Source organism: Cyprinodon tularosa, unplaced genomic scaffold, assembly GCF_016077235.1.
Source record: "Cyprinodon tularosa strain WSP-4 unplaced genomic scaffold, ASM1607723v1 ctg235, whole genome shotgun sequence".
Classification (NCBI taxonomy): domain Eukaryota; kingdom Metazoa; phylum Chordata; class Actinopteri; order Cyprinodontiformes; family Cyprinodontidae; genus Cyprinodon; species Cyprinodon tularosa.
Window position 1 is genome coordinate 334,959 of NW_024038880.1, and position 25,479 is coordinate 360,437.

At 42.0% G+C, this 25,479-nt stretch overlaps 1 protein-coding gene across 1 annotated transcript in view; it reads left to right on the forward strand.

Annotated features, from left to right (window-relative positions):
- The window catches only part of znf608 (zinc finger protein 608), an 88,711-nt gene that overhangs the window by 18,039 nt on the left and 45,193 nt on the right, over positions 1 to 25,479 (forward strand). The window contains exon 2 of the mRNA XM_038287111.1: positions 23,924 to 24,194. Coding sequence (XP_038143039.1) covers positions 23,924 to 24,194 — 271 coding nt within the window. The remainder of the gene's footprint in view (positions 1 to 23,923; positions 24,195 to 25,479) is intronic.

The window sequence follows — 25,479 nt, forward strand, 5'->3', positions numbered from 1 at the left end:
AGGTGGAGGGAGGCGGCTCTGGCCCTTCTTATACAGGGCGTCGCTGTTATGAGTCCAGTCCAGTTTATCATTGACGTGAACACCTGGGGATTTCAAACGCTCCACAGTTTCTATGTCCTTCCCCTGGATGTTCATGGTGGAGTGAGGTGGTGGTTTTCTCCTCAAGTCAATCACCATCTCTCTGGTCTTAAACCGGACATACATGGTATGATTTTTCAATTGTTGCATGCAGCTACAGCTCAGGGTTTAAAAGTTCACAGTATGTTTGTCAGGGTTCTGCTCTCTGCTTGGCTAGCAGCTTCAGTGGGGGGGCCCAGACGTCCCTCTCTCCAGCCACTTGGGCCAGCTCCTGCAGGGGAATCCCAAGGCGCCCCCAGGCCGAGAAACTAATACCCCATTTACCCTACCCTTGAAAAACCGTGCCGAGACCGGTCCGAGCTCTGTAACTGAGATAACTTATGGTGTGTAAATGGAAAGCAAACCGAACTGAACCACAACCGGACCGCGCTAACTGCAGACCAGTTCCAGAGGTGGGCTCGGCTCGGTTTTTCCCTGGCTCGGTTCTCTGATAACAAGATCGCATGAGCAGAACGCGTCATCTACGCCTGGCTGCACATCGCGATTCACACTCCATTCCAGTAGGTGGCGGTAATGCCCCTCTGGAAGTCGCTTGCCAACCAACACAAAACAGAAGAAGAAGAACAACTATAAACAACAATCAAAATCTTCTCCACGTAACATTTTAAATAATGGCTTCAAAAGAGAGTGGTGCGACCTGGGATGATGATAATAATCAGGCATAACTTTCTGAATGTGACAGGCGCCGCCATTTTGATTTGCTTGATTCCCTCCTTCTTCGCCTTCTTCTTCTTGTGTTTTATGGCGGTTGGCGAACAGCTTTTGGTGCATTACCGCCACCAACTGCTTGATTTCCTCCTTCAATACTGGCAGTAATACCGCAGATCGTCACTAGGAGGCGAGGAGTCGAGGAACCGAGATAGTGTGACGTGTAAGAACCGGTTAACTGATCCGAGCTCGGACCGGTCTCGGCATGGATCGGTTTTTCAAGGGTAATGTAAATGGGGTAATAGTCCCCCCAGCGTGTCCTGGGTCTCCCCCTGGTCCTCCTCCCAGTGGGACGTGCCTGGAACGCCTCACCAGGGAGACGTCCAGGAGGCATCCTAACCAGATGCCTGAGCCTCCTCAACTGGCTCCTCTCGATGTGGAGGAGCAGCGGCTCTACTCTGAGTCCCCCCCGGATGACGGAGCTCCTCCCCCTCTCTAAGGGAGAGCCCAGACACACTACGGAGAAAACTCATTTCAGCCGCTTGGATCCGGGATCTCATTCTTCCCATCATGACCCAAAGCTCATGACCATAGATGAGGGTAGGAACGTAGATCATCCGGTAAATCCAGAGCTTTCCTTTTTGGCTCAGCTCTCTCTTCACCACCACAGACCAGTACACGGCCCGCTTCACAGGAGACGCCGCACCAATCCGCCTATCGATCTCCAGGTCCATCTTCCCCTCATTCCTGAACAAGAAAACACAATTCATTGTCTAATTTCAAGTGCTTATTATCTAATTATCTTAGTTTGAGACTAAAAATCCTAATTCTATTTTACCTACTCAAATTAAGGGTAAATACACTTAATTTAAGACATTTTTACTTATTTCTAGATCGTTTCATCCAATGTAAACACATTCTGCAGAAAAAAAAATAGAAAAAGACTTGAAGTGCATTGAAGAGGGCTTGTTATTCAGACCCTGCAGCAACATTTTCTGGATGTTAGCTACTTAAAAAGCCACAATTACCATCTATCAACCTCGGTTAGATAATACAGGATTCTGTCGATATATATCATCAGTGTTTGGCAGAAAAAGGAAACGCTAAATTTATCTGCTTGATTTCCCTAAGTGATATATATAATCATTATTTCTAAATCTATGTCAACAGAAATACTGCAGGAGCTAAATGGGTTTTTATTTCCTAATTGTTTTCACGTAAAATGTTGTTTTAAAGCATGAATAGTTTCATTTTCAGTCAGATAATAATCGTGTAAAGATTTTAAATTTGATGTTTTCTCTCTTCATTCCATTTCCCCGTCAGACCAAAGGACTTTTAGAGCAACGCTGCCGGGCGGTTTAACTAATCAGCTTGACTCTTTCAGTTTGACCTCATTGGACGGCAGCTTTCATGAAAGACGGGGTGAAAAAGGAGTGGAGGAGCAAATGGCGACATGAAGTGTGTTTTCAGAGGCGAGCGGAGAGTCCATTAGCTGAGAGAGTATCAATGCCGGGAGAGTGAAAAGGCTTGACGGCTCGGCGGTACGCCCACACGCTCTGCTCTGCAGGCATGGTGTCCATCCACCGCTACGCATCCACTCCCACGGCGTCATGGTACCTGAAAACCCTGCAGGAAGGCGTCCAGCTTTAAATAATATTTATTGTGTTGATTAAACATCATATTTGTTGTTCTGCATCCAGATTCAGCCTCCAAGGCAGGAACTTAAAAGGCCTCCAGGATAAAGCCTGAGTTCTGATGATTAGGAGGAGCTGCCTGTATCTGCAGGGCTGCCCTCTGGAAACTGTTTCTTCTTCTCCACTTCATTTATTGGCTGCAGATGCTGCAGAGAAACGTTGTTTAGACATTTATACGCTGAGGAAAACAGAAAGGTTTTCCTCCACATCCTCATCCAGCTTTCAAGGAAAAGTCCGCTCATATTCAGAATTCAAATATTCTTTAAATGTGAAATTATTCCATCCTGTCCAATAAATGATCAGTGTTTTTAATTAAAAGTCATTTTCATTTGTATGTGCTTTACTGTTTGTCAAAGAACACTACTGCCACCTACTGGTTAGTGACGTCGCGGTGCGGTATCGGCTGTTGATCAAGTCCCAGTGCTGTGACTGCAGGAAGATGGCAGGAGGGAGGGGTTACTATATTTAGGCAAAAATGGCCGCTCCCAGACTCAGTGATCGCAAAAAGCATTTATTTTTCATTTTTTATTAATTTTGCGGATTGATTACACGTTAGTAAACTGAGTTGCTTTCTTTAATTCATTGTTTTTAAGCAGAGCCTGTAGCGAACAGAATAATTTCTGTCCTCAATGGATTGTACACAGAGTGTACACAAAAAGAAATTTCATTCAGTGCAGCTCTCAAGACATTCCCGTTTCTAAAGTGCAGCAGTGATAAAATGTAAACATAAGACTGTTGAATTCAACATCATCCCATCTTTGGAGAAACTGACCGACAGTCTGATTGCCTCTGATTTAAGCTTGTTTTGGAAGACAGCAGAAAATCAGCTCAGGCATCTTCTGCATCATCTTCCACTTTGGAAATGACCTTATGACCTTCCCCAGATGAAGGGGCAGGAACAGCTGGTTTACTTAACACTGGTGATTTTTTTTTTCTTGGCATTGTGTTAAAACTCACCAGCAGGGGCGGATTCACCATTAGGCAATACTAGGCGGTTGCCTAGGGCCCCAAGTTCCTGGGGGCCCCATAAAACTTGTTTTAGATGTATGGTTAATACAGCTATCACTTATTTGTACACAATAATTATGTTTTTGATAACAATAATTTTTGCTAAAATGCCATCAGAACGCTGATAATATTAGTGTGTCTCAGCCCCCCCCCTTCAGTGTCCACCATATTGGATCAGTCCATTTGCTGCACATGTTCAGAAAGGTCCAAACAGACAGCAGCAAACCATTTGAAAACAAACCATGCAAAGAGCAGTGTTGCCAACTTAGCGCTTTAGTCGCTATATTTAGCCACTTTTCAGACCCCTCTAGCACTTTGATTTCTAAAAAGCTCCTAGCGCCAAATCTAGAGACTTTTTTCTGCTACTGGAGACTTTGGAGACAACATCTAAAAGCAGCGAACTCTGCTCTCCAGAGCGAGTAGATTGGTAACCCCGCCTCCTGCTCTCTCCTCTATCTATCTTTTGGCACCTCCTTCTTCTCTTTTTGGCTATTTGAGCTGATGTAACGAGTAATTGTCTCCACTGTGAGATCAATAAAGTCATTCAACCACTTTTGATGAATGTCTGAAATTTCCTGATTACGGAGGCTGACTGTAAGATGACGCGGTCTGCTCATGCGCTCCTTGTTATCTGAGAACTGAGCCAGAACTGAACCTCGCCGAGCCCCACTAATGAACTAGTACCAGTTTTGCGTGGTTTGGTTGAGTCTTCCGCGGTCCGGTTCAGTTTTGCGTGCCATTTAGACTCAACAGTTATCTCGGTTTCCGTGATCGGACCGATCTCAGCATTTGAAACCATTTGAAAACAAACGATGCGAAGAGCAGTGTTGCCAACTTAGTGTTTTAGTTGCTAGTGACTTTTCAGACCCCTCTAGCACTTTGATTTCTAAAAAGTACCTAGCGCCAAATCTAGCGACTTTTTTCTGCTACTTTGGAGACAACATCTAAAAGCAGCGAACTCTGCTCTCCAGAGCGAGTAGATTGGTAACCCCGCCTCCTGCTCTCCTCTATCTTGTCTGCTGTCATGATTCATGCAGCTATTATTTCATCCAAATAAAAAATGGAGAACAGATAAGCAGATCATGGCTTGTCTACAGTGAAAAGAAGGACTGGGTTATTTACTTTGGCCTTTTTGGAAACACAGGAAGGAGCAATCAGCTAAGTGAGCTTAGTGCTTGGAAAAAATCTTTCATTCCTTTAGAGACAGCATGAAAAGTCAGCTGAGTACAAAACATAGAGAGGAAAACAAGAAGAAAAGGGACAAGAAGAGAGGGACACAACCTAGAACAGAGAATGGATGTCTATTCTATTAACATTTCTCTATCTGGAGAATGGGGCTGTTTGATGTCTTCTTAATTCAGAGGCCCCACTGCCCGTCTTTGCATAGGGCCCCACATTTCTTAAACCCGCCCATGATCACCAGTACACCGTTTCACAGGCTGGTTCTCACACTGATGGCGATCAGTTAATCAGTGCGTTTAAACACTGCAGCACTTTGTTTTTTTTCACCTTTAAAACAGACGTCTCTAAGTGCAGTAAATGCTCCCTTTGTCTCTGACAACATTTCTACATTTAATCTGTTTTATATAAAGTTAAATATTGCTGATCAGGGAGAAGCTCCAGTTCTCTCCTCCTTCGTTATTTCATTGTATTTATTCGGCAATAGGTGATGTAATATTGGTGACATGAGGTTATCAGGGCACATCTGTGAGGCACATCAGGGGTTAACTTGTTATTAAAATGCCTTTTTGATGAGATAATTGGTCCCAGTTTCTCGCTGGTCGCTGACGTGTAAAGAGCATTTATTGTTGTGGTTATTCCGAGTGGCCAAGCAGCTCCTCTACGCTCACGGTTGGAGATTTCCTCCCAGCAAACCAGATTAAAACAGGCTCATTACCTGTGATGCCTGTCAGCTCGGATGCTTCGTCTTCATGCTTTCATTCACAGACCTGGGCTACAGTAATTGTTTTTAAAGGCTGATTGCGGAGGGATGATGTGCAGACATCCTGCAGCCGCAGCTGCTATTACAGAGGTGGGGAACGTCTATTGTTTCCTCTTCGGTCGGTGAAAATGACATTAGAGCACCTCATTCAATTCAGAAGGTGAGTGTGTGGGGAGGGGGGGGGGATGCTGTGGAGAAACGCTGAGGGGAAAAATGGCAGCCATTCATGCAAAACACACACACACACACCTCCTCAATCTGCAGCCTGACAGCGCAGACAGGGATGATTTCTGTCTGGGAACAAAAAGCAGGGAAGAACAGGAGAGCGGATGCTCCCTTTGAAAGGGGCGGGGGGTGAAGAGAGGATGGACACAAAGAAGGGAAGAGGGGGAAATGATGCAGAAAGGGTGAAACCAAGAAAAAACAAAACAGTGATGATGAAGTCAAGAGAAATCCACCAGCAAGTATTTCTGCTTTTTCCATCTTGAAAGTTTTAGATTCGTTCCAAATCGATTTAGGTATAAAAAAAATTACACGATGAAACAAAAGCAGATATTTAATTAGAAAAACTTGTAAGATCCAGTTTTTTAATAAGGATTCTCAACCATTGCTTTTTATTTAAACACCTCTGGTATAGGGCTGGAACCGTTCACAAAATCCACGGTTCGGTTCACGGTTTCATGGTCACGGTTTTCGGTTCGGTATATGTTGATTGTTACACGAAATCCCCAAAAAATTAATGAAATTAATGAAAAAATCCCCAAAAATTGATGTATTGTAATTATTCTTAATGATCCGCGGAAACCCTGGATCATTTCTGCATGTTTTGCTGCTTTGAATTTAATCATTTGGCGCATGCTCTCTACCATCTCCAAGGGACTCAGAGCGGAGCGGACGGGAGCCACAGTGGAGGCTGCAGGCTTTGCTTTGAGCAGCCGGTCTGGAGCGCAGAGGGGCGGAGCCAGAACATTTTTATAAGGGTGGCCAGGCAATAACCAATGTACAACGAAGGGTGGCCAAAAGTTGATACGTCATTTCCAATCTATAACAGGAAAATTAATGGGCACAACATCCATATTTTCTAAATAAAGACAAACTATCTTTCCTACAACCTTTGCTGACTTTGGGTTCGTTCACACTGCCTGAAGTGACCCAAATCCGTTTTTTTTTTGCCCATATGCCTCCTGGATCTGATCTTTTCCAATGTGACCCAGGCCACTTGGTTATTTGGTCCTGAATCCAATACGAATCTGACCTTTTCAAATGCGACCTGTGTCTGAACGGATTCATCCGACCTGGCCGTCATTAAAGGAGAATTCCGGTTTTTAACACTTTTAGCCCATTTTCTGTAGTGTCCAGGATGAAATCGAATGATCGACACCAAAATTTTGACAATTGGTCCTGTCTCTGCTTTTTGGCTCATGCAGAATCCCCCCTGGCTGCTTCAGAACGACTTCCATAGTGCATGTCCGATAATGTCCTTAAAACAACCTTAAACATTCTTTTTTTAAAATTTGCTACTCACCGGGTCGTCAGCGCTGTTTAATGACGTTCCAAAAAAAGTTTCGTAAAGAAAAAACGTTCCTGTAGTGTTTTATTTAGCATTTTGTAAATCCCATTGAGTTCTGTTGGAATAGTCAATATCCCTCCGCCACCGGAAACGGAAATGGGGCCTGTTTACGATTAGTTGTAGTCTTTTCGCAAGGCCCAAGTGTTTCTGCTTCACTCTGTGTACTCCGACGTCGAGGTGCTAACGTCTCTGTTAAACACTTTAATAAACTCTGAAAATGGAATACGAAAGGTGGATTCTTGAGGAGGACATATTGGACTTTGAGTTTGACGGTAGAGGATACCGTTTTGAACCGGAATATACTGAGGAGGAGTATATAGAGACATTGTCGCCAACGCTTCAGATTCGAACGGGAAGCGGAAGTTTATAAGCGGTTGTGATGTATCGGAAAAAATAGTTCTGGGATTTACAAAATGCTAAATAAAACAAGACAGGAACGGTTTTTCTTCACGAAACTTTTTTTGGAACGTCATTGAACAGCGCTGACGACCCGGTGAGTAGCATATTTTAAAAAAAGAACGTTTAAGGTTGTTTTAAGGACATTATCGGACATGCACTATGGAAGCCATTCTGAAGCAGCCAGGGGGGGATTCTGCATGAGCCAAAAAGCAGAGACAGGACCAATTGTCAAAATTTTGGTGTCGATCATTCGATTTCATCCTGGAGTCTCCAGAAAATGGGCTAAAAGTGTTAAAAACCGGAATTCTCCTTTAATACCCGACAAAGGTCACTATTCTGCTTCTTGCTACACAAAAGCGGCAAGAAAAACACCAACCGTGGCGGATGATGATGCAGAGAGCAGTATTTATGTTTAACCATCTTGAAAAGATTGAGTTTTTGTGGTTGGAAAAGATCGCTATATGCGCGCCGGCACTACCATCCATGTCACGTCATTGCATCCTCTACTGCGTATGCGGCACACTTGCATTGCATGACTGCAGTTCACACAGGAGAACTGCATATATTTGGAAATATGAATGGCAACGCAAAAAAATCGGATTTCACAAAAAAAACAAAAAACATAATTGAGCATCAAGGCCTGCAGTGTGAACGTAGCCAAATAGACGCATAAATATTTAAACATCTGTGCTTTCTAGATAAAATTCTTTAAGGTTTGAGTTCTGGGGCAAACATATTTTCCAGTTTCATTACTTACCTACTTTTATCTATAATCATCTTGCATAAAACTGATATTTACAAGTACTAACATCTACATAAATTGATTATTTAATAGGTCTTATTAAAATAGTTATTTATCAACAATTTTACTGAAGACTCTTAAATGACCTGCAGAGACACATAGTTTTCTCTTTACCCCATAAAACACAAAATCTAGTTCTGAAAAGAGCATGAATTTTGTACTTATCATCTTTAATGTTAGTACATAATGTGCATAATTAACCACAGTGTTTTTTTTTCAAGTAATTGTTAATATATATAAAAATTAAAATGTTTTGAATATTCCACTTGAGAGTATTACTGCTGCCACCATCTGTTTTAGAGGGAAAACATGGTGGGGGTGGCCACACGGGTGGACAATGATTGGCTAAGGGTGGTCATGGCCACCCCTGGCCCCCCATCTAGCTCTGCCCGTGGGTGGAGCGGAGCGCTGACGGAGTATGAGGGATTTCGGGGTTAGCCTGACATGTTGGTCATGTTGCTGTTAGCATAACCAAAACGTGTTGCACAATGCTTGCACACTGTTTCACTTTTATCCCCAGCTTTCTTTCCGCCGTCATCGTAGGTCACTCTAAATGCAAAGTGGTCCCATACAGCAGACCTATAAAGTGCTGCTGGCGCGTCTTCCAACTCCTGTTCTTTCCCACTCGCCATACCCACACAATTCTCCACAACAACTGATTTTTTCTGCTACACCCGGCTACGCTGCTTCGCTTCTTCTTCTCTACTGGTGGTTGGCTTTGGTCGCAGTACCGCCACCTTCTGCTCTGGAGTGTAAACGCTTCGCCTATGAGAACGGTTCGGACGGTTTTCATAAACCGTTCCATCCCTACTCTGGTAGGAATCCCAGTCTGCTCCGGCTGGACAGGCAGCGTTTGCAGACATTTAAAGGAATAGTACACCCAAAACATGATTAGCCTTCATTTTCTACTCACCCCCATGCTGAACAACACTCTGGAGTACTTTTTTGATATCTCAAATGCATCTGGAGATCTGGGAGGCTTCTTGCTGTCTGCTGACATTCAAATAATGGAGGTCTATGGCGCCCGAGGCAGAAAGTGAAAAATCCTATAAACTACTGTTTATGCTCTAAAAACATTCTAAATGACTTCGTTTCGAGTAAATTCTGGATGCTACCCACTCAGGACACTTGGAATACATTGGACGAGCAGTATGGAGGAATATTGACACGTTTTTTGTGGACTTTTATGGACCTTTCTGCCTCGGGCGCCATAGACCTCCATTATTTGAATGTCAGCAGACAGCAAGAAGCCTCCCAGATCTCCAGATGCATTTGAGATATCAAAAAAGTACTCCAGAGTGTTGTTCAGCATGGGGGTGAGGAGAAAATGAAGGCTAATCATGTTTTGGGTGTACTATTCCTTTAAGACCCCCCCCCCAATCCTATTGTGATCTGTTAATAAAGGCTCTAGTGTGAAGGGAGGTGCTGGTCGTGACCTAGCAGTTCTTCTCCCTTCTGCAGAGGCTGTTGTTGCAAATCCTTGTCTGTGTCTGATCATTTCGTCCTCTATAAACTCACATTTTTTTAACCCAACAGACAGTTCCTCTGTCTGGATATACCGTAAAGATCTGGGAATGGAATGAGAACGGCGTCCTTCAGCTAAGAAAAAAAAGTTTTATTTTGATAAGGCTGCAGCCATGGATGTCTCCTCATCTGCTAACGTGGATGATGTAATGATGTGGCAGACTGGAGATAATTAAAATACCGTTAATCTGGGTCACTTCCTGAGAGGTGAGCAGCTGCCTTCTGTGACTCTAACTTCTCTGATCTGAATACGATCACAATTCCTATCAGAATCTGTTGTCACGTCTCCTGGTTATCAGAGAGGAGAAATAAAATGCAGTGAAATTTGAATATGAAATAAAAACATTGAAAAAAGAAGAATTTAACTGGAGCAGGAATGAGTGACATAAAACTAAGACGAAACGGAAAGAAAATGGAAAACAACAATAAAACAGGAGGTCTGAAGAAAAGTATGGGAAAAAAAGCTGTAAAAAAATGATGAAATGATCAGGGAGAAAAGATTTATGAATTGAAGCTTTATAAATAGTTGCATCATTAAAGTGAATAAATCTCTGTCTGCATGTTTAAGCACACATACACTCCTCTGTCATCTATAGTGCATAAAAATGTGTTTGAAGACGAGTAAAATGGCAAGAAAACAGAGAAAACATCAACTCTTGGTTTAATTATAGATTTTAGAAGCAGAATTAATGGAAAACTCAGCGGGCTCCCCCGACGCCCTCCGCTCAGCCTCCCTCTCCTGATTAATTTGGGTAAAAGCGGCGCTGCTGGCCCGTTAGGACGGCTCTTTGTTATTCATCCTCAGCACTGAGCTCCAGAGGAGGAGGGGAGACCGCTTCCTTCCCACTGCAGCACATTTTCCTCGTTTTAACCTCCAACCGGAGATTCACAATTTTAATTAAGGGAAAATGTCTGTGAGAGGAATATGCATTTATGTTTCCTATAATTACAGCCTTTATTCTGAACAAATTAAACAGTAAAGAAAACAAATCGCAGGTGGTCGACAGCTTCGATTAAACCACGACCACTTGCTGCTATTGATTAATATCAAATATATCTAAAATTCACCTGGATGGCTGAGCCTGCAGAAGGTCTACTATCTTAATGTTTGCTATATGTGGCATTAAGTCCTTGTTGCTATACACTCACCGGCCACTTTATTAGGTACACCTGTCCAACTGCTCGTTAACACTTAATTTTTTAATCAGCCAATCACATGGCGGCAACTCAGTGCATTTAGGCATGTAGACATGGTCAAGACAATCTCCTGCAGTTCAAACCAAGCATCAGTATGGGGAAGAAAGATGATTTGAGTGACTTTGAACGTGGCATGATTGTTGGTGCCAGAAGGGCTGGTCTGAGTATTTCAGAAACTGCTGATCTACTGGGATTTTCACGCACAACCATCTCTAGGGTTTACAGAGAATGGTCCGAAAAAGAAAAAACATCCAGTGAGCGGCAGTTCTGTGGGCGGAAATGCCTTGTTGATGCCAGAGGTCAGAGGAGAATGGCCAGACTGGTTGGAGCTGATAGAAGGGCAACAGTGACTCAAATAACCACCCGTTACAACCAAGGTGGGCAGAAGAGCATCTCTGAACGCACAGTACGTGGAACTTTGAGGCAGATGGGCTACAGCAGCAGAAGACCACACCGGGTGCCACTCCTTTCAGCTAAGAACAGGAAACTGAGGCTACAATTTGCACAAGCTCATGGAAATTGGACAATAGAAGATTGGAAAAACGTTGCCTGGTCTGATGAGTCTGGATTTCTGCTGCGACATTCGGATGGTAGGGTCAGAATGTGGCGTCTACAACATGAAAGCATGGATCCATCCTGCCTTGTATCAACGGTTCAGGCTGGTGGTGGTGGTGTCATGGTGTGGGGAATATTTTCTTGGCACTCTTTGGGCCCCTTGGTACCAATTGAGCATCGTTGCAACGCCGCAGCCTACCTGAGTATTGTTGCTGACCATGTCCATCCCTTTATGACCACAATGTACCCAACTTCTGATGGCTACTTTCAGCAGGATAATGCGCCATGTCATAAAGCTGGAATCATCTCAGACTAGTTTCTTGAACATGACAATGAGTTCCCTGTACTCAAATGGCCTCCACAGTCACCAGATCTCAATCCAATAGAGCATCTTTGGGATGTGGTGGAACGGGAGATTCGCATCATGGATGTGCAGCCGACAAATCTGCGGCAACTGTGTGATGCCATCATGTCAATATGGACCAAACTCCCTGAGGAATGCTTCCAGCACCTTGTTGAATCTATGCCACCAAGAATTGAGGCAGTTCTGAAGGCAAAAGGGGGTCCAACCCGTTACTAGCATGGGTACCTAATAAAGTGGCCAGTGAGTGTAGACTGGAAACAGATTCTTTGGTAAGGTTCCCATGATCCATCTCAGATGACATCAGGAGCTCCACCGTACAAGAGGAACTCAGAGTAGAGCCACTGCTCCTCCACATCAAGAGGAATCTGATGAGGCAGTTTGGGTTTATGGTCAAAATTTCCTCTGGATTCTATTTTAGAAATGTTTTACTGTAATAGATGGACAGAATTTGAAGACCTGATAATAAAGTAATAATCTTTTAAAGAATTTATTTTAAAATAATACTGACTGGAACTGGATCTAACTGGTAGTGAGGTTAATTACCGTGAAGAACTCACTAGTGTTTGAGTTGTGCTGAATAAAAGCCATTTACTTACTGAAAGACTGCGCCGGCTACGTCTTGACGATTTGAATACTCCAAACCTTAAAGTCATAGGGAAGTCATATTTAAATGTCAAATCATTCTGGCTTAAACATGTATATAAATTTACTCTTTATCAGACCATGTCGTCCCAAAATTTAGAAAATGTCTATAAAAAAAAAAAAAAAACAGCCTTAAAATCTGTTTTTTCCCCTTTATCTTCTGCAGGCCAGTTAGTTCTACATCAGCCTGAACACCTAAATTCAGCCAATCATATATCAACGGTCATCTGTCAATCAAATGTTTTCAGTCATAGCATCTTGATTCATGTGTCGCAGCTAATATACGCAACGGTTGAAACCAGAATCCTTTCCTTTCCCATTGAGTTGCGTCCCAGTGTTCACGGGGATGGACGTCTGTGTCTTCAGCAGGCGTAGAGCTAACAGAACTGGCAGCGTTGCGAGGCAAGGGCTCAAACATGTACGGCTGGAAGCCTTCTACACCAAACCAAGCTTCTGCCGCCCTGGCGTCCTCTTCCACAACATCTTCGTCCCCGCTTTCCTCCTCTAAATAAAAAATGGATGACGGAGGAGACTCATCCACGACCTCCGACACTAAACTCTCCTCCTCTTGCATGTTTCCTCTGTCCATAGCGTTCCTTGACAGCGTCGTTTCTAAGTCACCAATTTAGTGCTACTTGGTCCCAATGGAATTTCCCATTGGGAACCTGCTAGCACTAAGATGCTAACTGGTTAGCAAGATGCTTCCCACAAACCGGCGACAACCAAACTTGCTTGCAAACCTTCCGCCACAACAATCCCGCCCCCTTGATAATCGACCAATCACATTCACTTTATTCACTAGTGTAAAGTCGGGCACCACTGGGGAGAATTCGGAAATGCAACAGTTGGAACAGCCGCTTCCCTACGACTTTAAGAGACTTCGCTGAATACATTTTTTCTTGCGCCATCTCTCTTTCTCTTAAGCTCTGCTCTCTTATACAGTAACATCATTTACAGACAACACCATGTCTGAAATGTGTTACAAAAAGATTTCTTGTCTTCTTATTCATATTTTTAATAAACTTTTCTAAACTAAAGACTTTTTTTATGTTTGTCAGGGTTTGTTTGAGGTTTTGAGGACCCAAATGCAGAGGTGAGTTCTTGTAGATTTAATGGAATTACTGAGGCAAATATCCAAAAACCAAATTTCAAAAATACACGGAACAGAAAAACCAGACAACTTCAGGGGAAAACTCACGTGAGGAGCGAGGAAAAGATGAGGAACTGCACAGGGAGACTATATATAGGGGACTGAACAAAGACAGGTCTAATGAGCTGATTGGGAGCAGGTGTGAACAGAGGAGTCTAGAAAGGAGCTAGGGAAAAGGAGTTAGCAGGATGCTTCAGAGAAACTGGCCACAATTTGGCGGCACCCACGTGGGCGGAGGAAGCATGGCAGTAAAGACACCAATATTTAATCAAAACTAAAATACTCAGTAGAGCCAAAGTCAACATTTCTTCATATATATACATACAGATGACTTTGGAAAGTTTAATTTAAGAGAATTGTTGTCCATCTCTCGTCTACCTGGCATTTTTTTTTTGGTTTCTTTCTCTCGATTCCTGAGTTTTGAAGGACAATCACTCTTTAAAAAAGAAAAGAAAAGATTCTCTTTTATTGTCTGTGAACGGTTTCTGTGAGGCTTTGAAAAGGAGGATGGTTGATATTGATTTCAGGCGAAACGAGGGAGGCAGCTTCAGGGTCCATGCATATTTTATTGTTGTTTGGGGCTTTGTTTGTGTATCTGATGCTCCCGCGTAGCTTAGGTAGGAGTAAAACTTGCCTTTTTCTTTGTTTCCTCTTGTTTTCCTTCAGTTTGTTTTTGTTGTAACGCCGAAAAGGTATTAAACAAGATATTAGAGGCTCACGAAAGGAGAAACAAAAAGAAATTCAATGTCTGAGAAGCTCAAAGCAACAGCAGGGATACTGACATTCACACAGCTTTGCTTTCAGATTTCTGATGTTTTCAATGTAATTTTATGGATAATATAATGGATTTATAAGAAGTGATCATGCTTTTTTAAGCCCTATTGAGGATCAAGATTATGCATTCTTTAAGGGTGCTGATGGTGGTGCATCTTACTGAAACCTGTTAGAAACATTCAGCTACTAATAATAAAAAGTTATTCCAACTATTTACCTAACATTTGCTGTGCCAATTTAAATAAGCATTAAATACTAATGGTAAACACTAATTTAAATCATTATCTTATTACTGAAACCAAATATCTACATTCACAAAAATGTTTTACTCTCAATGTCTGGCATTAAAGGGGAAAGCTGCAGGTTTAATAAGAAGTGTTAACTCAACTCAGAATGTTAAATGTGACACATTTTTACGAGGTTATATAGTTCTCAGGGATTCAGAAGTATTGAAATGAATAAAGGATCCTCATTTAATGTCTTTATTATGGCTAAATATTTTAATTATTTGGCTTTGTTGTTGTTCAGTGACACCATATAAATCCACTTACAACCCAATACTGTTTTAATTCAGTTCAATTAGGTTTATTTCTTTAGCACCAATTGACAACACATGTAATCTCAAGGCGCTTCACTCCTGTCGGAGTACTACCCTCCAAATGTTGTATGATCCAGGATTTTTTCGGCCAGCATGGGTCCCACACTTAGGAAAGTATTTATTGAAATTATGGACGTCATTAATGTCCTCCAAATTATTATCATTATTTACAAAAAACATTTAATTGAAAAAGCTTCCTGGATGGGAAGCGAAATTAAATTTCTTCCGACTTGGAAACAAAGTCCAGTGGATTGTTTTTTTAAACCTTTTTTGGAATATTGTAAATGTAATTAATTGTTTTATTTATAATTTTTAAAATTGTTTTTAGACCCAGCCTGCTCCCTGTTGTAATTGCTTTTTTTGGACCTAAGAGTTTCAGATTCACCACATCCAGCTGCCAGAAGACAGGTCAGGCAAACAGATCAGATGGGAACAGGCAGGCTCAGAGGTCGAGAGGCAGAACGGGTCAGGATCAGGTAGTCAGAACATGGGAACGCTAGAATAGTTCTCACCAAAAGCTTAAAATAATCTGGCACTGATGACTGGTCTGAAAGCTGGTTAAATAGAGACTAATGCAGGTGGACCAGAAGAGAACTGGGCGGAGCTAAGCAGGTGAAATGAGTAATCAGACCAGATATCAGTGCTGAGATCATGACAGGACCATGGGATGTTTGTTTGCATTGCGAAAGCACGCCCATGCCAGATCCAAAATACAGGAAACAAGGATAGAAATTTGACGCTGAATATGACCGGAACAAGATCTAACAAAACTATTTAGTATTGATCCAAAATAGAAGCCAGGTTGTTTCCTTTTTCTGTAATTCCAGCTGACACTGGGCGAAAAACTCCAGGACATATAGTGTTTTTATAAGCCATCTTAGATTTAATCTTAGTCTTAAAGACGAAAAATATTATTAGTCATTATTCAAGTAGTAAATGATGTGTTTCTGGTCTCAGTATCCAGCCTGTTTTAGACCCAGCCTGCTCCCTGTTGTAATTGCTTTTTTGGACCTAAGAGTTTCAGATTCACCACATCCAGCTGCCAGAAGACAGGCCAGGCAAACAGATCAAACAGGCAGGCTCAGAGGTCAAGAGGCAGTACGGGTCAGGATCAGGTAGTCAGAACTTGGGAATGCTAGAATAGTTCTCACCAAAAGCTTGAAATAATCTGGCACTGATGACTGGTCTGAAAGCTGGTTAAATAGAGACTAATGCAGGTGGATCAGATGAGCAGGTAATAAGAACTGGGCGGAGCTAAGCAGGTGCGTGGGATTTTCAGGGTGTGTGAGAGGCCCAGTGTTTGGGCTATAGGGTTATATAAAGCAGTGTAAATGTGTTTTATGTTTATGAAGTCATATGTACCCCTAATATATTTCCGAGCAGTTAATCAGTTAAACATCACCTGCTCAGAAGAGAGACTCATTTTTATATTTCTTAATGATGACATATCTTAGCAAAGAGAGAACAGTTTATCATACGCCCCTTATGGCACGGTAATCAGCCCTGTTCTGATCTAGACAGTTTTTCTCCCTTACTTACACTCACCGGCCACTTTATTAGGTACAACTGTCCAACTGCTCGTTAACACTTAATTTCTAAGCAGCCAATCACATGGCGCCAACTCAGTGCATTTAGGCATGTAGACATGGTCAAGACAATCTCCTGCAGTTCAAAGCGAGCATCAGTATGGGGAAGAAAGGTGATTTGAGTGACTTTGAACGTGGCATGATTGTTGGTGCCAGAAGGGCTGGTCTGAGTATTTCAGAAACTGCTGATCTACTGGGATTTTCACGCACAACCATCTCTAGGGTTTACAGAGAATGGTCCGAAAAAGAAAAAACATCCAGTGAGCGGCAGTTCTGTGGGCGGAAATGCCTTGTTGATGCCAGAGGTCAGAGGAGAATGGCCAGACTGGTTGGAGCTGATAGAAGGGCAACAGTGACTCAAATAACCACCCGTTACAACCAAGGTGGGCAGAAGAGCATCTCTGAACGCACAGTACGTGGAACTTTGAGGCAGATGGGCTACAGCAGCAGAAGACCACACCGGGTGCCACTCCTTTCAGCTAAGAACAGGAAACTGAGGCTACAATTTGCACAAGCTCATGGAAATTGGACAATAGTAGATTGGAAAAACGTTGCCTGGTCTGATGAGTCTCGATTTCTGCTGCGACATTCGGATGGTAGGGTCAGAATTTGGCGTCTACAACATGAAAGCATGGATCCATCCTGCCTTGTATCAACGGTTCAGGCTGGTGGTGGTGGTGTCATGGTGTGGGGAATATTTTCTTGGCACTCTTTGGGCCCCTTGGTACCAATTGAGCATCGTTGCAACGCCACAGCCTACCTGAGTATTGTTGCTGACCATGTCCATCCCTTTATGACCACAATGTACCCAACTTCTGATGGCTACTTTCAGCAGGATAATGCGCCATGTCATAAAGCTGGAATCATCTCAGACTGGTTTCTTGAACATGACAATGAGTTCACTGTACTCAAATGGCCTCCACAGTCACCAGATCTCAATCCAATAGAGCATCTTTGGGATGTGGTGGAATGGAAGATTCGCATCATGGATGTGCAGCCGACAAATCTGCGGCAACTGTGTGATGCCATCATGTCAATATGGACCAAACTCCCTGAGGAATGCTTCCAGCACCTTGTTGAATCTATGCCACCAAGAATTGAGGCAGTTCTGAAGGCAAAAGGGGGTCAAACCCGTTACTAGCATGGGGTACCTAATAAATTACACAAGCTTTGGTTAAACAATAATTCCTTAGATGGAATAAGCATTCCTTGTATGCAAAACACTTCTCACTCAGACATTTTGTTTCCTCGCAGGTGAAACCGGCTGAGTAAAAATATTTTCTCTAGATAAATAGCATAACTAAACATATGAAGCAAGAGAAATCTATATTTTCCGACCACACCGTCTTTGATGAATGAGATTCTCAGCTTAGTTATTGTTGCTGCTCTTGTTTTTCTGGATGTAGAGCTTTAAAACTAGAAAAAATGTGCTAGAGGAGGTTTTGTTTGATGCTTTGGTTCATGAGGCTTGCACTCAGCTTGTGTTTCTGTCATTAGGTTGCTATGTGGCTGTATTTAAGCCGATGACAGCTTTGTTCTGGGTGTCTATAGAAAAACAAAGCAATAAAAACCACCGGGGAGCTTGATTTTTTCCTTTCTGTTGTTAATTTGCATTGTGATTTTTGTGTGAGAGTCTTTGGAAGTGTTTGTGAGCAGCTGTGTGGGAGGAAAAAGGTTGTTTAAAGAATCACAGAGGATTAAAAACCTTTTGTTTTGGTGCTGTTTAGCATTGTTAATTTGCATTACTTGGGATGGATTTTACATAAATTTAAGGCAGAACTATTCCTCAGTTTACCTGGATTAGCAGCGCTTAACGAACGCCTCGTTGGTTCATGCAGGTAAAACACTTATTTCTTACTTATTTCCCAGACTGCAGGACTTAAAGATTGTAAATATGAACCAAACATCTGTACAACAGACAAACATTTAATGTCTTGGAGCAAGTAAGAAACTTTTTAATATTGTGACATTTAAATGTAACTGCAGTTTGTATTCACCACAATTTAACTTGAGTTTATTTTTTATTCCCATTTCTTCCATTTCAGGCCTGCAACACATTTTTTTAATAGCTTTAATCACTTTACTTAAGCTTTATACAACATTCTAAAGATATCCCAAAAGTAACAAGCAGTTAATTGATTCAGATGTTATAGGGACCTTTTCTTCTAGTAATCTTATCTGGAATTCTCGAAAAACCAGAAAATTGTTTGATTATTTGCAATCTTAAAGCAACATTTTGAAACCTCTAATCAAATTAAATTAAATTCATTTTATTTCTATAGCGCCAATTCACATCACACGTCATCTGAAGGCAGTTTCCAGTTCACTAGATCATCCAGTCAGATTGATTCAAAGTTTTCTCTCTAAGGAAAACCAGCTGATTGCATCGACTCATTGACTCTTCAGCAATCCCTCACACTAAGCATGCTTGTAGCGACAGTGGAGAGGAAAAACTCCCTTTGAACAGGAAGAAACCTCCAGCAGAACCAGGCTCAGTGTGAGCGGCCATCTGCTGAGGCCCACTGGGGTTCAAGGAGACAGAAGCAGACATAGAAAAAGAAGCATAGATTCAAAAGGCAACTGTCAACCAGCTCCACAGGCGGCCCCGTCCAGGAAACACACAGCCAGGCAGACGAGCTCCGAGCCAGCTCCCATGTCAGAGGATGAAGAGAGCACATCCAGTTAGTCACAGTCAGAGAAACAGGACTACACTGGAAAACAGGCCAAGCTCCAACATCTAGAAACAAAGGTTTTGATGGTACTGCCATTGTAAAATATATATTTTGATGAGGGTACCAATACTGCTTTGTGTCAGGATTTAATATTGTTTTTTTTATATATATCTCACATTGCTTCCTTTAAAGGAGTCATCACCCGGGAATCTGGGTTTTCCTGTTAGAATGTGTATTTTGGTGGGAATGCAGCTTGATTTCTTATCATGTTGGCTCTTTTTTTACACCAGAAAGCCCCCAAGAGTTCGATTTTGGTCCTTCTTCAATATTGAAGTCGGCAGTCAGCAGTTGTTGCTGCTTGTGTAACTTGTTACTTACTGCGAAATACAGTAGACCAAGAAACCATGTAAAAAAACAAAAAACCTGGCTAGCTGCTAATGTTGCTAATGCTATATCTACATGAACGAGTATACACACCAATCAAATTCTCAAGGAAAAAGAGGGGCAAGAAAAAGGGCCCAAATTTATTTTATTTATTTAGATAAAATTTTAGAAAGTTCTTAAATTTTTTTACTTCTTTGAAAAGAAAAACATTTAAAAGTTGAAGTTGAAGTGTCAAGAAATTAGGAATAATAATAAGGCTAAAAAAAAAAAACTGGTGTAGAAAAATAAAAAACTCCACTTGATCTGAAACCCTAAATGACAAACAACAACAAAGTGTAAATAATTAAAGTTTTTAACATATAACAACAAACGATTGAGGACCGAAACTGTGCCCTGAGGGACACCACAGGTAATGGTCAATCTGTTCTCCATGCATTCCTTCTTGTTTCTTAACTTGATTTACTTTTATGGAACATTTTATATCATTTTTATATCTAAGGGAAACATATTCCAGAACATTACAACTTTTTTTTTTTATGCTTTTTTGTTCTATATACACTGTTTTTATATTGCATGTTGCTTTTTATCTTTAATGGCATTTTGCTTTAACACTTTGTGTTCATGACCAAAGGAGCGAGATCCTGGAGAAAGTGGCTGATATGAGCTTCCTGCACAGGGGGGCTGGGGACTCGCTTAGAGAGAGGGTGAGGACCTCCGCCGTTCAGGAGAGGCTTGGAATGGAGCTGCTTCTCCTACACATCAAGAAGAGTCAGTAGAGATGGCTTGGACTTTTTTTCCAGATGACACCTGGAGGCCTACCTCGGGAGGTCTTCCAGGAACATCCCACCAAGAGGAGGTCCAAAAGACGACCAAGGACACGCTGGAGGGGCAATGTCTCTCTGCTGAGGCTGATGCTCCCTCAACCCCGTCCTGCATCATGCTGAAGATATTTCAAAACAGTTAAAAACAATCCACTGGACATTTTTTCAAAGACGTTTCGCTTCCCATCCAGGAAGCTTTTTAAATTCAAAATGTCAGGAATAGCGTCGAGTTTGAGGCTTTATAGAGTGGACCAAACCAAAAAGGCGTGTTTTGGCTTAGAAACATGCAAATTGAACCTGACCAGCAGCTCCACCCCTTAGGAATGTGGTTCACTTTTTTTTTTTTTTTTTTTGTCAGCCTGCAGTAACTGAAACCTGTCTATGTCTCTGTTTTGGTCCATCTATAAAGCCTTGAACTCAACACTATTTCTAATGACCCAAATGACTGGGAATCTTCACCAGCCTAAACCTCAAGATAACAAGTACGAAAATGAAAACTAGTACTTATCTAACTGAGGAAATGGTTAATCTGTATGTGGAAAAGGAAATACCTTTTACTTTCAAATTAACATAATCATAGAGCAGACTTGTAGGTACCTTTAATGACAAATCATGGCATTTATTTCAGTCTAAAGAGTTAAATTGTCATTCAGAAACTCCTTGTGGTTGATGGTGTCCATCCTTTATATTTCTACATGCTTATATTTAGGCCAGGGTGCTGCTGCTTAAGCTGCTGCTGGAAACAAAACATTGTTTTTAAGGAGTCACAGGGAGCACTTCTAAGTATCTTGATCTGCTTTCTTTGTCAGATGTGAAAGAGATGCGTGAGCTACTGATTGATCCTCAGAATGACACAACAAACCCTAAAGTCCTTTTTCTAGAAAGCTGAGTTCTACAGAGGAGCTTGGTGCTCCTCTAACCTGTCTAACCGCCTCCGTTTTCTTCAAGCCAGGCAGATTGGAGACGAAGACTTCCTTTATGGCTCTTTAAATCACTCGAGAACAAATGCAATGAGATATCTGTCGAGCTTGTAATCTTTATTGAGTCATAATGGGGAAAGAAATCCGTCGGCTGCTCCTTCAGCAGACTTATTCCCCACAGCGGTTGTAATTGTTCACATAATATGTTGAAATGATAAGAGCGCAGCTCTGGAAGCCGCCGGTGACAAGGATTTCATTACATGTTGCCATGGTGATAATGCTGGTTATAATGGTTCAGTGTGTTTGAAAAGCTAAAAATGTTGTTCTGGGTTTTATAAACCAGAGATCTAAACTAGACCGTCAGTAGACATAAAGATATATTTAGATATGGAGCAGATTTTCCGACTTTATCCTGAAAGTGAGCTTTAAGAATTTTAGAAATGATGGGATACATGTATTTATTTTATTTATATTGTGTATTTATTTAATGAATTAATCCTAATTCAGTTTACATGTTAAAGGTGTGAGATTAGAGCTGCAAACGCAGCAGCGTCTCAGTGTTTGTTAGTTAGCGCATCATTAGCTAAGATCCAGACGCAGCAACTTTAGCTGCAGCTTCCACAGTTTTCAAGTCAGTGTATAATAATGTTTTTCTACTCCTTACCACTTAATTTTCTTGTTCGTTTTTCTATTCTCCCTTTAATAAAAAAAAGTCTTTAGATATTAACAGCTGTTCTTTCTTTTTTAAGACTTGAGTTTTTTCTAAATGCTCAATGGTTTAGAGAGAAAAAGTATTTTGAATCTTGGTTCAGTGGAGAAACTATTAAATTGAAAACAGAAGAAAGCAAATGTTTCGACAAACAGGTGTCTTTTTTATGGTATCCTTTAGATAATCTTCATTTTACATCCTATAGCCATATTGTTGCCAAAATAAAGACAGTTGAACACTAAGCTGTGTCTCTGTCCTCCAAGCAGGAGGCTGTATACATTCTGATCTGATCAATGACAGGCTGTAGTGTTGGAGTCAAGACCACACCAACCAAGACCAAGGGGTACCAAGACTGAGACAATACCTTTATAGGCTGAGACCAAGACCATATATGGTATTGGTCTTGCTCTCAGCCTCTAACGGTCTTGACCATTTCTCGGTCTTGGCCTCTAAATGTGTCGACCTTGGACTCTAAAGATCTTGGCCTTGTCTCGGGCTTGGCCTGTAAAGTTCTTGACCTTGTCTCGTTCTTAAACTCTAAAGGTCTTGGTCTTGTCTCGGCCTTGAACTCTGAAGGTCTTGGTCTTGTCTCGGCCTTGGACTCTAAAGGTCTTGGCCTTGTCTCGGGCTTGGCCTGTAAAGTTCTTGGCCTTGTCTCGTTCTTGAACTCTAAAGGTCTTGGTCTTGTCTCAGCCTTGGACTCTAAAGGTCTTGGCCTTGTCTCGGGCTTGGCCTGTAAAGTTCTTGGCCTTGTCTCGTTCTTGAACTCTAAAGGTCTTGGTCTTGTCTCGGCCTTGGACTCTAAAGGTCTTGGCCTTGTCTCGGGCTTGGCCTATAAAGTTCTTGGCCTTGTCTCGTTCTTGAACTCTAAAGGTCTTGGCCTTGTCTCGTTCTTGGATTCTAAAGGTCTTGGTCTTGTATCGTTCTTGGATTCTAAAGGTCTTGGCCTTGTCTCGGTCTTGGCCTGTAAATGACTGAGCCTTGTCTGGGTCTTGGACTCTAAAGTTCTCTGCCTTGTCTCAGTTTTGGCCTCTAACTCCCGGCTCACACCGACTCCGGTCTTACCGTTGCGGTGCGGTGGGTGTGGCGCCGCAGTGATTCCAAGTCATTAAAAAGACGTAAACCTCTCTCACCGGCTGCTGAGCTGTCCGGCTGCGGTTACCGAGACACTCCGGCGCTGCAGAAAATTCAGCAAGAAAGCTATCCTTGCGGCGTGCCGGAGCCATCCGCAACAAGCTTTCGCAAATATCCTTATTTGGGCCGTGTTATCGCGTGAAGTTACGTGAACTCAAGTGAACTTCTGTTGTCGCGAGTTAAATCTCCGGACCTGTTGCCGGAGCCGCACCGCACCGTAGTCAAAAGGGCGGTGTGAGAGGGGGTGTGCGTGAGTTCCGGCCTCCGTCGGCTCGGTAACCGCACCGGAGCCAGTTTGTGCAAGGGGTAGAGGTCTTGGCCTTGTCTGGGTCTTGGACTCTAAAGTTCTCGGCCTTGTCTCGGTCTTGGCCTCTAAAGGTCATGGCCTTGTCTCGGTTTTGGCTTCTAAAGGTCATGGCCTTGTCTCGGTCTTGGCATCTAAAGTTCTTTCCCTTGTCCCGGTCTCAGCCGCTAACATGCTAACTGGTCTCAGTTAGTGTGGTCTTGACTACAACACTAATAGACTGGCACTAGCAACTGAGAAGCCAGCCTTCCATTAATCAGATCATTAATCAGACACTCATTACAGCAAGAAATTTAATTATTACCTTTGGACCAAATAAAAATATTTTGTAATCATTTAAAAGGCTTTTTTAATAAAACTAATTATTGTGTTTACTTTCTTTTTCCAGATGGACCCCATGTTCACAGTGCCAGCCCCTCCGGCTCCATGTCATCCCGGGGCCCCTGGGTCCTCACTGCCCTCAGTCCCCTCGTTTTCCTCTCCGGCCCTGCCAACTTCGAACCCTAAGCCGCTGACAGTTAGGACGCGGTCGGTCGGGACCAACACTCAGGACGGAGGCTTTCCAGGAGTGCCGGACGGTGACCCGGCCTTATTGGGGCCCTGTCAGCCTGGGACCAGCGTTAACTTGGAGGGAATCGTCTGGCACGAGACTGAAGAAGGTGAGGAACCATCAACTTTTGGCTTCTTTTTCACATTGAAAGGATTCCTGGTTCAATGCGATGCCATTTCTGCTCAAAATGAGCCTGGTCCTGTCTCTGCTGGAGGTTTCTGTCAACATTCATCTCGGAAACTCTAAAAATGGCCAGAAAACTCAAACTTAAACCAAACTATAAAGCAGACATAATGAAAAGACACTTTTTAAGTCGATCCATTAAGATCATTAACTGCCCTGAGCATCTTAATGCCTGAATTTATATACATATTTATATTAATGTTTTTTGCCTTCAAGCAGCTGCCAAAAACTGCTACTTTGACTATTGCATAAAAATAAGAAATAAAAGAAATTTAGGTATGTAGCAAATTTGCAATAACACGTACATAACTTAAAATTAACTTAAAAAAACACACTGTAATAAAACTCTAATAAAAGATTTTATTAGCGGAAAATATAAAACCTGCTACCTTGTAAAAGTTGAGTTTTACCTATCAAATAACATTCAACATGGTGCAAATGAGATAAAACAGTCATAATGATCAATAATGACACAGAACTCAGCCAGGGGTGGATTTAGGAAATTTGGGGCCCTAGGCAAAGACAGGCAGGGGGCCCCTCCGAACTGAGAAGACAACACATAAAACAGCCCCATTCTCCAGATAGAGAAATGTTAATAGAATAGCCATCCATTATCTGTTCTAGGTTGTGTCCCTCTCTTCTTGTCCCTTTTCTTCTTGTTTTCCTCTCTATGTTTTGTACTCAGCTGACTTTTCATGCTGTCTCTAAAGGAATGAAAGATTTTTTCCAAGCACTAAGCTCACTTAGCTGATTGCTCCTTCCTGTGTTTCCAAAAAGGCCAAAGTAAATAACCCAGTCCTTCTTTTCACTGTAGACAAGCCATGATCTGCTTATCTGTTCTCCATTTTTCATTTGGATGAAATAATAGCTTTAAAAAAAAAGAAAACTTTTTATTTTTATTTTAAACCAACCAGTGGTTTTCTTATATAATAAACTTTGAATCCATTTGAGTATTAAGCTGAATCTGATGAATAAAATGAAGGCCTGGATTTTATCTCCACTTGTAGACTTTAAATGGGGCCATTTTTAATCTTCTTTCACTCAGTTTTCCTCTAATTGGAAAATTTAATTTCTCTTATTTCATATATTAATTTATGCCGTTTACTCACTGTAAAAATTTTCACTCCGTCTGTTTCACCTGCAAGGCCACAGTATTCCCTTTTGTGAGGGTGTTTGTAGATAAGACATACCGGTACCATCTTTCCATAACA